The sequence below is a fragment of the Toxorhynchites rutilus genome, chromosome 3 (assembly GCF_029784135.1).
Source record: "Toxorhynchites rutilus septentrionalis strain SRP chromosome 3, ASM2978413v1, whole genome shotgun sequence".
NCBI classification, from domain to species: domain Eukaryota; kingdom Metazoa; phylum Arthropoda; class Insecta; order Diptera; family Culicidae; genus Toxorhynchites; species Toxorhynchites rutilus.
In genome coordinates, this window is record NC_073746.1 from 82,946,557 (window position 1) to 82,959,113 (window position 12,557).

General features: G+C 39.7%; 1 protein-coding gene and 1 pseudogene across 1 annotated transcript in view; one reads left to right on the top strand and one right to left on the bottom strand.

Moving 5' to 3' along the window:
* The window catches only part of LOC129774362 (eukaryotic peptide chain release factor GTP-binding subunit ERF3A), a 30,751-nt gene extending 24,121 nt beyond the window's left edge, over nt 1–6,630 (bottom strand). The window contains exon 1 of the mRNA XM_055778091.1: nt 5,888–6,630. Coding sequence (XP_055634066.1) covers nt 5,888–6,173 — 286 coding nt within the window. The 5' untranslated portion in view covers nt 6,174–6,630. The remainder of the gene's footprint in view (nt 1–5,887) is intronic.
* Nucleotides 6,631–10,110: 3,480 nt separating this feature from the next.
* On the top strand, nt 10,111–11,177 carry LOC129773284 (uncharacterized; annotated as a pseudogene).
* The last annotated feature ends 1,380 nt before the right edge of the window (nt 11,178–12,557 follow it).

Genomic DNA, 12,557 nt, shown 5'->3' on the forward strand with positions numbered 1-12,557 from the left:
ATACACCAAGCAGAATCAAAAACCGAGACAGTTCAAGACCGAGAAGAAGAACGGAAATTGTTTCAATTGTTAGAAACCCGGACATTTCGCAGCAAATTGTCCGCAGAAGCAACCAACAAAGAACAAAGGCAAGGTTTTATACGCGATGCTAGCTGTTGGAAGAGGAAAAGAAGAAGAATGGTACTTCGACTCAGCTGCAAGTAGTCATATGACCAGATGTGAAGAAGGTTTCAAGAAGCAAGAACGTTTGGAGCACTCGATTGATACAGCAAATAATCAGTCGATAAAGTCCGTTGCAAAAGGGTTTGTCGAGCTAGATCTCAAAGAAGGAAGCATCGAAGTTCAAGACGTACTGCTAGTTCCTGACTTGGCTACAAATTTGCTATCCATCAGCAAGATTTGCAAGAAAGGTCTGAAGGTCGTTTTTACGGCAACGAAATGTGAAGTTTTGGACGACGATGGCGATGTGATTGCTTCTGGGACGGAAGAAGATGGTCTGTATCGATTGAACCAAAAGAAGGAGAAGTCATTCCCGATGATGGATTCGAATATCTGGCATAGACGATTGGGACATATCAATCAGCAGAGTATGGTGAAGTTGATGTCGATGGCAGATGGTATTGTGTTGAAGAAGGAAGCTCTTCAAGATTGCATTGCTTGTCTCCAGGGAAAGCATGCTAGAGACACTTTTCACGCAAGTAGCACGAGGGCAGAAGGCCTACTGGACTTGGTGCATTCAGATGTATGCGGTCCTGTTGAAGTTCCATCGCTTGGAGGAAGTCGATTCTTTCTAACTTTCATCGATGACTCAAGTAGAAAAGTGTTCGTGTACTGTCTGGAATCGAAAGGTCATGTGGCAGAAGTATATGAGCAGTTCAAGTCACTCGTGGAACGGCAAACGGGCAGAAAGTTGAAAGTACTTCGCACGGATAATGGAACGGAATATGTCAATTCAAGAATGCGGAAAAATATGCACCGAGACGGAGTTGTGCATCAAACAAGCTGTCCGTATACACCAGAACAAAATGGAGTAGCCGAGCGGATGAACCGCACTTTGGTCGAAAAAGCAAGATGTATGTTGAATGATGCTCAATTGCCAAAGAAATTTTGGGCAGAAGCTATTTCTCCAGCGGCATATCTAGTGAATCGCAGTCCGTCCAGATCCTTGAGTTTGCCGAATTTAAAGCATTTGAAGGTGTTTGGATCTCGTGCGATGTTTCATGTCCCAAAACAGAAGAGAAGAAAATTCGATGTGAAGTCCTGTGAAGGTGTTTTCGTCGGGTATGCAGACAATTCAAAAGGGTATCGTATTTTCAATCCTGATTCTGGTGATGTGATCATTAGCCGCGATGTGGTGATTTTGGATGAAGGACGACCATCAAATATGCTGAAGAAAGATCAACTAGAAGCTATTGAGTTCATGGAGTTGTTCACTTGGGTTGAAACGAATGCCGGCGACGTGCGAGGTGGCGTTCCGCCAAGGGTTCAAGATGAAGTTGCAGTACCGATGAATGCAATTGTGCCAGATCAGGCTAACATTTCGGATCATTCTGCAAATAATGTGGTGCCTAATCTTGCGCTCCCACCGCAATTTTCAAGATCAGCTGATGAGCTGCAAGGGTTGAGGCGCAGCGGTCGGGAGCGCTCATTTCCTGGCAAGTATTCAGATTTTGTATGCTTTAGTTCAACTGCTGTACAGAATCTTTCCGAACAGTGCGAACATGATGATTCCGACAATGAGGGTGTTGCGGACGACGGAGATCCAACGAGCTACACTGATGCATTGAATCAAGCGGACCATCAGCACTGGAAGAAGGCCATGGACGAAGAAATTCGAGCGCTAGACGAAAACGGTACATGGGTTCTGACTGATCTACCGCGAGGAAGGAAGGCGATCAGAAATAAATGGGTTCTCAAGACTAAACGAGGTGCTGATGGCGATATCGAAAGGTACAAGGCACTGCTAGTTATAAAAGGATGTTCCCAACGCGCTGGTGTTGACTACAATGAAGTTTACTCTCTGGTGGTGAGATATTCTACCATTCGTTTGCTGATGGCGTTGGCAGTTCAACACGATCTCGACATCGAGCAGCTTGATGCAGTAACTGCATTTCTGCAAGGAAAGCTCAAAGATGAAGAGATATACATGGAACAACCTGAAGGCTACGTTGGTGATCCCACGAAGGTGTGCAAGTTGCGAAAAGCTTTGTACGGACTGAAACAGTCAAGCAGGGTGTGGAACACACAACTGGATGAAGCGTTGAAGGAGTTCGGACTGATTCGTTCCAGTGTAGATCAGTGCCTGTACTTCACTTTCAAGAAAGACGGAAAGATGCTATTCGTAACAATCTATGTGGATGATTTTCTAGTGTTCACGAATGATGCAGAAGCCAAAAAGAAGCTGAAATCTTTCCTGAATTCCAGATTCAAAATGAAGAATATAGGCGAGGCGAAGTTCTGCCTGGGACTGCAGATAACTCGTGATCGAATGAACGGAAAGCTTATCCTCGATCAGAAAAACTACATCGAGGATGTTTTGAAAAGATTCAACATGGAGAATTCGAAGCCTGTTGCAACGCCAATGGATTCCGGCAATAAACTAGACAAGTCGATGTGCCCCAAGACCCCGGAAGAAGTAGAAGAGATGAAAAAGGTTCCCTTCAAGGAAGTGGTTGGTTCGTTATTGTATGCAGCACAAGCAACCAGACCGGACATAGCGTTTGCAGTTAACTTGGTGAGTCAATTTTCTGCAAACCCTGGAAGACAGCATTGGGAGGCTGTAAAACGTATTATGCGTTACCTTCGTGGCACATGTGACAAGAAGTTGATGTACTTGAAGAGCGGCGATTCCCAGTTGACCGGTTATACAGATGCGGATTGGGGAGGAGATCCTGATACGCGCAAATCAACAACGGGATACGTGTTCAAGAAGATGGGAGGAGCCATCTCGTGGAATGTGAAGCGGCAGTCATGCGTGGCTTTGTCATCTTGTGAAGCGGAGTTCATCGCATTATCTAGAACGACACAAGAGGCGCTCTGGTGGCAGCAGCTTCTTCGGCAGATTGACGGTGAGCAGACAATAGCGATATTTTGCGACAATCAATCCGCAATATGTATGACTCGCAACGACGGATGTAATCCCCGGACGAAGCATGTGTCTATCCGTTACCAGTTTGTGAAGGATGTTGTTGAGAAAGGTGACATCAAGCTCCACTACATCCCTACGCACGAACATCCGGCTGACGGATTTACAAAGGCTTTGGCGAAACAGAAACATATTCAATTCATGGAATTGACCGGGATCGTAGGTTAAGGAGGAGTGTTGGAGTAGTAACCTGCGATCTAAATAGTTGATAGGTAGTATCCTGGAGCAACCTTAGTAACCGTTGTTCGTTTACCAGGATAAATAGATGTAATAAAATTTTCACTACTTGTTCAGACTTTGACCAACTCACACGTTGTTTTATTTCCACTCACAAGTCTCTTCTAGTGTCAGCTGAAGGGTCCAATAATTGATATTTACAATCATCGATTGAACAAATTAAATGATAAAACAAAGATCAGCAACAACGTATATTCTTGCAATATTATAATTATACTAGCTGACCTGGGAAACGTTGTTCTGCCATATAAATTATTTCTAGAGAATAGTTTGGTTGGTAACAAAACGAACATTTCGATCCTGTCTCTGTAGTACGAAACGTCTAAGTCTTCGAAATATGCCATTGTCACAAAACGCCGAAAGAAGTCCACTCGATTAGGCTTCAACAACGCCAAACCAGCTGTTTGAATCATCGACGCGCCGCTGTTTTTGGTCGACGATTCGCAAACGCAGCACCCATCGCGCGGATAGCGAATAGCGTGTCCGAAATGTCGTGCAAAATATATCCCACTCGTTTATTTGAAATACCTACGGTCTCAGCCGACTCGCGTAACTTACTCTTATGATCGTCCAAAATGAGTCGATGCACTTGTTTTACGATTTCTGAATTCGTAGCCTCTTTTGGCCTTCCAGAGCGAGGGGCATCTCATCCATCCATCCATTTTAAATTCACTAAACACCGTTAAACTTCAAGAAGGAGCAGAAGTAACATTTCGTCAACCACTGCATTGATTGTTCACGAGTTTTTCCCATCAAAAAACAATGTTTGATCAGAATACGATATTTCTCTTTTTCCATATTCTATACGAATGCTCAGGTCACTTAAACAACTATAGTTTGTGAACAAATAAAGGAAATGTCCTGGAACTTCACACATAAACTAGTAAAAGATGAACCTCTCTGGCGCCATCTGTTGAAAAATCCCGAGTCTTTTCAGCCCATATAGTAAATTGATGCTTGTTGCATGACAGTGCTCTCTTCATTGATCGTCACTTACAACACTTTTTGACCAAAATTTCGCATTTTTATCATCACTTCCTTCTGTTTAGTCGAATCAAGTACTATATAATTTGTCCCATTTGGATAAGGACATTAGCCAACAGAAACAATACTATGTCGACATGGAGTCCATCTAGGAGGCATATACCGCATTCACAACGACCTTTCTTGAAACATCCAAAAACACACTTTGGACATGCTCCTTAATCGTGCAAAATTGTGTAGACAATCTCGAAGAATAAATAATCAATGTCACACGAGCAGTAAGGACCCTTATTACTTCTCGAGAGGTTGACAAACTACGGTTGTTTTCCTCCAAATCCAACTCAACATGATTTTTTACCACAGTCATTGACCACATTTTAATATGGCAAACTCCCACATACACATGTGAAGGGAATGATTCACATTGGGACTTTGAAACATGAAAAGGACTTCTAGACTGTTTACACAAGAATATAGAAGTTTCGAAGAAAAACGAATAATCAATTTTAGCAGATAAACCGGATGAAATCAATCGAGGAGGGTTATTACCAGGGGTTAGACATCAATTGAATATAGGCTACCCAAAACCAAAATCAATATGGTTCATTTGTTTACCAACATATCATTTGCAAGGATTGAAGTCGTTGAAATCACGGAGAATAGTATGCTTTATTTCTAGCTGTATGAGAGATTTTCATGTTTCGGTTTCACATGGAGGTGTTCACATTTAACATGGAGTTTAAAGTTAGCCACTATTCGACTATATAACCGGACCGAGTTTTAAACAACAGTAATTGACAGAACCAAAATGTCAATGAACCGCAGTAATATTGGGTACACTGGCAATATGAGGGATTTGACGTTTTAGTCATACCCCTGGTTATTACCAGTTTTTCTTCGAATGCTTTTCTCTGCAACACGCGGTCGTAACGCAGTTGTATTGGTCCGCCTTCTTTCTAAATGAAACATTATTAGCAGATGATGTGTTTGTGTAGGTTGACGTATTCATATTTTACCGATCTTATGAAGTTACATTTGACAAAAACTAATTGTCGATAGAAAACAATTAAACATATTGGTGTCTTCATAACTTTATCTTGCATAATTGAGAAGTGGGAGTAAATCAAAATACGAAAATTCTAAACTGTATTACCTTCTTCATTAATTATTCGGTATTTATTGATATATACTGTCAACGTGTTTTTCCAATGTTTCTCACTTCGGGGACAAACATAAATTCATATCCACCTCAACCAAAACTCAACAACCGACTAAACAAAAAAAAATAATTACAAGAATCAATACCCCAACAGATGTTAACAGTATTCTGCTAATAGAAATAGCCAAGAATTTATGCTTGAAAACAATCCCACGCCTCAAGCATTGACAATATTCAATTCGCTTTTCACGACAGCTCTATCCGTCGTGCGTATTTCATTTTTTTTCTCTTCTCGTCAACCAACTTTCTCTTCGCAGCACATGCAAAGGAGTGTCAAGAAGGCAATATGTTAGCTTACGTACCATTATTTTCCGGCGTTTTGATTCCATCCTCACCCTTTGCGTCTACGGGTGTCTGACCAGCACTGCTCGATGGTGGTGTTGGCGTGGCCGCGGCGGATGTCGGCGAGTTTGCTCCGCCGGAAGAGCTGCCTGTTGTGGTGGACACTGTCGCCGATGGGGCCACAACGGGAGGCACCACTGCTGTGGAAGCTGCCGAGGTGGCAAAACTCGGAACGAATTCCAACGCATTCACGTTCAGTGTGGAAAACTTTGCACTGATTTCATTTGAATCACTATCTTGGGCCATTTTTGTTTTGTGATTTGCCTTCTTTTTTGGGGGTTTTCACAGGAAAGAAAGCTAGTGCTGCTGCTGCTCTACGCAGGGTGTTGGTGAAAAATTCCTTCGTTTCTTCTTCTCAACTGAGGTTCTGCTTTCGACCAAAAATGAAACACGAACCTTTCCTCCTCGTAAGACGACTGTCAGCAGCCGATACCGCAAAGAGAGGAGGAATAGGAACAAAAGAACCGAAAAAGAAGACCAACACTGGAATGAAAAATTTCCAGTGGAAACGGGGTTCAAACCGACTTCCTTTTTCGATATTTCAATCCACGAACGATACAGTAACCACCGAGTCCACGAAATTTAATGTAACCGAGTGGCTATAACAGAAAATCAGGGAAAATCAGCGATTTCCGAAGCACATACACGTTTTCGCCACACTTCTTCAATCCACATTCGTCAAAGATGGCCACATAGACTGATTTTTTGTGCTCAATTTCCATGCTTCTCTCGCTCTCTTTACTTATCGGACCTGACAGTTGACAGTTGACATTAGATAAGTTTCGTTAAAAAGACAAATGTCCTAGAGGGCAGCTGTCCAGCATACATTCAGAAAAAATAGTAAAGATAATTCATTTTCAATACTAGAGCAACATGTCAATAGGGCCTAACTCGAATATGACAGTTTTGAGAAAAATGACTGAAATTTTAATTCTCTTTTTCAAATTATCTTTTAAACAGTAACCAAATTATAATCAAAATGACACATATCAACAGAAGCGCGAAAATATATGCTTCAACTATTGATACGGCACTGTACGAAAAATCAACACTAACATCACAAATTTTTCGAATAAACGAAGACATAAATATGTAGTCCCTTTATACTTGTAGATTTCAGTTAGACTCTTTTTGTTAGATCCAATGCTTGTGTTGTTTTGATCAAGGCGCCTAGAAGTATATACTAAGGTGGGCCAACTTGCTAAAACCACTCATCAGCCATCTTGGAAGTCTACTGTGTTTTGTTTGTAAACAAAACACAATACGCTATTGCCGAAGCTCGCTCGTGATCAGTCTGTCTCTTTCACGCTACAAGCAAATAATTCCCCTTCCACTTTCTTCCGTACTGTTCTCATATACCGCTCCCCTAACCAACTTAGTGACGAAACGGCCTCACCTAGTACCATAGACCCGTCTTGGTTTTGATATAGATCCTTTTAGTCATGTCCTTTTATTATTTGACATTTTAATTAAACCCTTTCGGGTTGTTTGTTGATTGATCACTTTGATTGTTTTCAACCAATCCTGCAGCCAACTTGAGACAGATGGCAAGGAGCTTCGCTCCAAAATTAGCAGCCTAAAGCAGAGTGAAAACGAGACGCTTCGACGGTACGAATCTAGGAACAGTAGCATGAAGATGTGTTTGCAGGCAAAACAGAGAGAGTACGATGAGCTACAGAATCGATTCCAAGATTTGGCCAGAAAGCGCCAACTGGAATGCCAGAACCTCCAGGCGGTAGAGCAACGACTTGACGAAGGACGACACCAACGACAGTCGCTGGAATTGCAAACGCAGAATGAGTGCAAACATCGAAAGCTGGGATCTAATCAGCTCAGAGGACGCGAAGCACAATGCCGAAAAGCAGAATCGTAACATCGTACAGGAGTTGAGCAAATTTTTTTCATATGTATATATATATATATATATATATATATATATATATTTTTTATTGTCGTCAATCTAAATTGTAGACCGATACATTCTTAATACTACTTAAAACTACTTACTTAAAACTAAAAATCTAAAGAGAGCTGGCTGGATAATTTATTCGTTTTATTTAAAAGACGATTTTAACAAGTTACAGAATCATTTTTTTTTTATTTATTTATTTCGTCAAGCCAGCGTAGACTAAATATGCTGCCCAAATTATACAGTGAAATTTAACGATATCTTATGCTATTCAGATAGTCTTTGAGCATTGATCTTGACATGGTTACATCAATTGTTTCACTGTGTTCGTTACAGAGGCTCATCATACGATTAATAGGACTATATTTGGCATAATTCGTTCTTCGATAATCTATGTAAAAAATGTTAGGGTTTCTCAGGTTCCTAATCGGTGCGTAAAAATTCAGGTTTCCTAATATTTCTCCTGAGTCCACTCGTTGTGATATGATATCAATAATAAATAGAATCATGGCAGAGTTCCGACGTTCTTTTAGGCTTTTAATATTGATTAGCATACAGCGTGCTTCATATGGAGATAGATGCTATGAAGACCAGCCTAGTTTACGAAGTGCAAATAACAAAAATTGTTTTTGTACAGATTCAATGCTGTCTTCGTGTGAAGTTATGTAGGGGGACCATACAATACTACAGTATTCGAGAATTGATCTGACGTATGTAATATACAATGTTTTTATTGTGTACGGATCGTGGAAATGGTAACTAAAGCGTTTAATGAAGCTCAACATATTATTTGCTCTATGGATGATTGTATTATAATGATCCACGAAGGATAGTATAACACAATTGTTCAATGGTGTTCTTCTTCTTGTAAAAGTAATCAAAGTGCATTTCCTAACATTGAGCTGTAATAAACTCTTAGTGCACCAATTATAAACTATGTCAACTTCATTTTTGAATGTTTAAGAGTCTTCTTCATTCTTTATTTCCATATGCAGTTTCATATCATATATATATATATATATATATATATATGCAATGTTAAGTGAGGTTCACCACACTCCGCAGGGATGTGACACTAACACACCCCCCCCCAGTACGACTACACCCATTCACAAGCTGCAATACGTGCCTGCATTCGGAGAACTCCAAAATTGTCGATAGTCGGACACAAGGTGTACAATGAACTGGACTTCGGTAAAATACGCTCCCATGGCTGTGTTCCTGGAGCGATGTTATTCAGTATTTCGAATTCGTCAGAGTAGACTTGTCTTTGGATTTGGGAATATATAATCTGCTCTGCACGATCTAATTCCTTTTGCTCGAGCGGTCCTTGATTGACACTCTTCCGGAGATTTGTAATGAATTTATACACATATGCAACAGTTCTTAACAGTCGCTTCCATTTGGAGAAACGTTCGAAACACATCAATGGTGAAGTGATATCGTGATGAAAAACGCTAGAACGTATTTCTTCTGCAGTCGTTCCTAGTTCACCAGAATCGCCTGGCCATTCACTATCTGGCTTCTGTTTATTATAGCCGCACGAATCGCCATTTTTATATGTTTGTAGAAATAATATCTGTTTGATTGACTCGTGTTGGGAGTGGAATATGAATGTTTAAAATGGCACAGATTGATGTTTGGTGAAAACTGCTCCGATGTGGGTTCGAACTCCGGTCGTCTGGATTATCATCGACCAGATATCTCGCGCGGCTATCTGAAATTTAATTCAACAGCGGTTAAAACTTTCGAGTGCATCATTGACATTTCAATATGATGTAATATGTTCTTTATTAGGATCTAATATGATTTCCTGTTTCATGATTTTCTTCAGCATGCAACACGATTTACTACATTACTGAATCGATTTAAATTATACGCTTATACGACACACAAACTGCATCAGCGTAATATACGCATATGATGTGGATTAAATATATTTTACGACAATGTACATCATAAAATTGATGTTTATTATACCGAATTGCGACTTAATAAAATACATAAAATGTAAATACTCGATTTTATATACCATTATCAAAATGGTATATAAAATCGAGTTTTTACATTTTATGCGATTTCAAATATACACGATACATACTTTGATTGATATTATTGTGCGTCTATTCTCTAACTGGACACGACGGTTCGAAACAGTCGCATTTGAAACGGTCGTAAAAATTGTCGCGTTTGCCGTTGACAGCTAAACATGTCAAAAGTGACAAATCCAATTATCGTCATCGTATTTCGCCAGTATTTTCGATTAATAGCAGCATGGAAAATTCAATTATTGAAAACGTTCAGCATCGTCGGGCTAACATCAACACAAAATATCATTGTTTGTATGGCTACTACTTCCTAGGATTATCACGATCACAGTTAAGTACAATCTACAAGAAATCCAAATCAATCATCAGTTCCTGGATTGTGGAATATGAACGAGAAGGAATAATAACTCGTAGCAAACGTCAGAATACTTTTAGAAAGATGTAGACAAACGAACTTGGTTGATAAACCTGTACCAGAAAAATCTTGTATCTCGACGAAGCTCGCCAACAGTTCATCATGCACTTTGGAGTCTCAATCAGCGCATCGTCAATTTGTAAAATATTACACGCATATAGAATGACATGGAAAGTCTTGGAGAGGAGAGCTATCCAGATACGCCAAGTAGATATCGAAAGATATGTTAATGAATTGAGCTGTTTTGGGATCTTCACCAACTCCTTTTTCTTGACGAAGTTGCCTTTGCAAATACGGAGATCATGCGCAACCGAGGATACGGAATTATAGGACAGAAATTAATGTTTAGAGGAGAGTTTTGCAGGAAACCACGAATTTCGTGTCTCTGCTTTTTAGGGCAAGCTGGCATAGTAGAAAGTTTTGAAACAGAAGGTACATTCACGCGTCAAAAATTTTTCGACTGCTGTCGAAAAATGGCTCTCTTCAATGGTAATGTACGATCATATCCAGGTAAATTTTCAGTGTGGGTGATGGACGGTGCTCGCATTCATTGTGATGCGAATATGATACAATATTTGCGCTCTTTGGGTATAATTCCTCTCTTTTTACCAGCTTATTGTCCATTTTACAATCCAATTGAAGTTGTTTTTGGATTAATTAAGAGATATTTGAAGAGAAACTTCAAAGAGAGTGATAATATGCCACTATCGAGTACTGTTCAAGCCGCGCTTACCAAATTTACCTCATTCTCAGTATCTATCAGTCACATCCGGAATCTGCTGGACTGCCCATCTTACATCTTTTTCGGCCTCAATATGTTCAACAACGACTTCGCGAGAAACAAAAGCCTTGCAAATTTCCCAAATACACCGGCGTAATTCAGACAGTGTACGTCCATACACATCTCTTTAGTATATCGGATCCGTCAAATGTTGTGTTCGAAACAAACGAATATAAAACATTCCAACAAAATGAAATCGATACTTTCTGTATTCCGATTCCGCTGATAGATTAATAGTGACGTGTTTTCGGGATCCCTTTTTTCTGGATCCTTCATTTGCAGCTGTATCTTCCATTGAATCCTGAAAAAAAGATAGGGTCTTGGTATCACTGGCTTACTTAGAATACAGTTGGATAGCAATGATATGTAATATGTTCTTACTATTTCGGAAGATTGCTCGTTTTCCTCATTATTTTCATAGCCGTCACTATTATATACTGACTCCAGGAACTCCAAATCACAGAATTCAGCGTCCTCACCAGGAAACTCGTTTAAAGTGCCATCCATCTTCTGTAAAGTTAACTAAATTTTTATCACAAAAAAAAATTCAGCAAAATTATTGTAACTCAACCGTAAAATTCAATTTCCAACCTGTTTTACTGTAAACTATTTCGCCAGTTCAATTCATCCGGGGTTTGTTTTGATTTGTGTTTTGACATTTGAAAGAAAGTTGAAGGGGTGATCAGTGAGGTTTTTCCATGAATTTAATCACCCCTCTTAAAAAGCGACGATTCAAATAGGAAGCTGAAATGACCTCGGAATCCAACAGTCAATTAAATTCACAATATATGCGATTATGATTTATTCGGATTTCCTGTAAGACTTGGCACGTGCAAAATTATACGATTTAATGTTTGCTGGGTAATTGCAATCAACAAGGGATACCATACTAATGATGGAATTCGGAAATTGGCCAACGCCTTCGAAATCACGTAGAGACTTCAACCAGCGTACGATTATGAGTTTGAGTAATTTTTAGAGAAATAAAAACAAGAAGTGGGTTATATCTGTGATATAACCGCAAGGTAAACGTAGGACTACCGTTGGCTCTGTAATCATTTATTTGAAATTGCATCTGAATCAATTCTAAATGAATAAATGAATGATTATTTTGAAAGATGCTCAAACTTTTTCTTGTTAGTGTGTGGTTTTATGAGTATAAATATGGACTTGTGATTAACATAAAATTCAACTCTTTCGAACTTGTTGGCGGTTCCGAAACGAACCGATGGAATTCGAGTGGCCTTGTAAAAGCAACTGAAGATGTTTGATACATGATTCATTTTTGTTTTCGTGAGAACAACGTGCAGAAGCAGAATAGAAACTGAGGGCGCCACTTCACGGTGAAAACGAAATAAAGTCTATACAACCTTGCATAAAATTCGCCATTTTACAATGTGGTATTTATATTTTGAAGAATGGCTTGGTATAACTTAATTTGTTTTCAACTAGATAAACGATGAGTAGCATGTGTTGC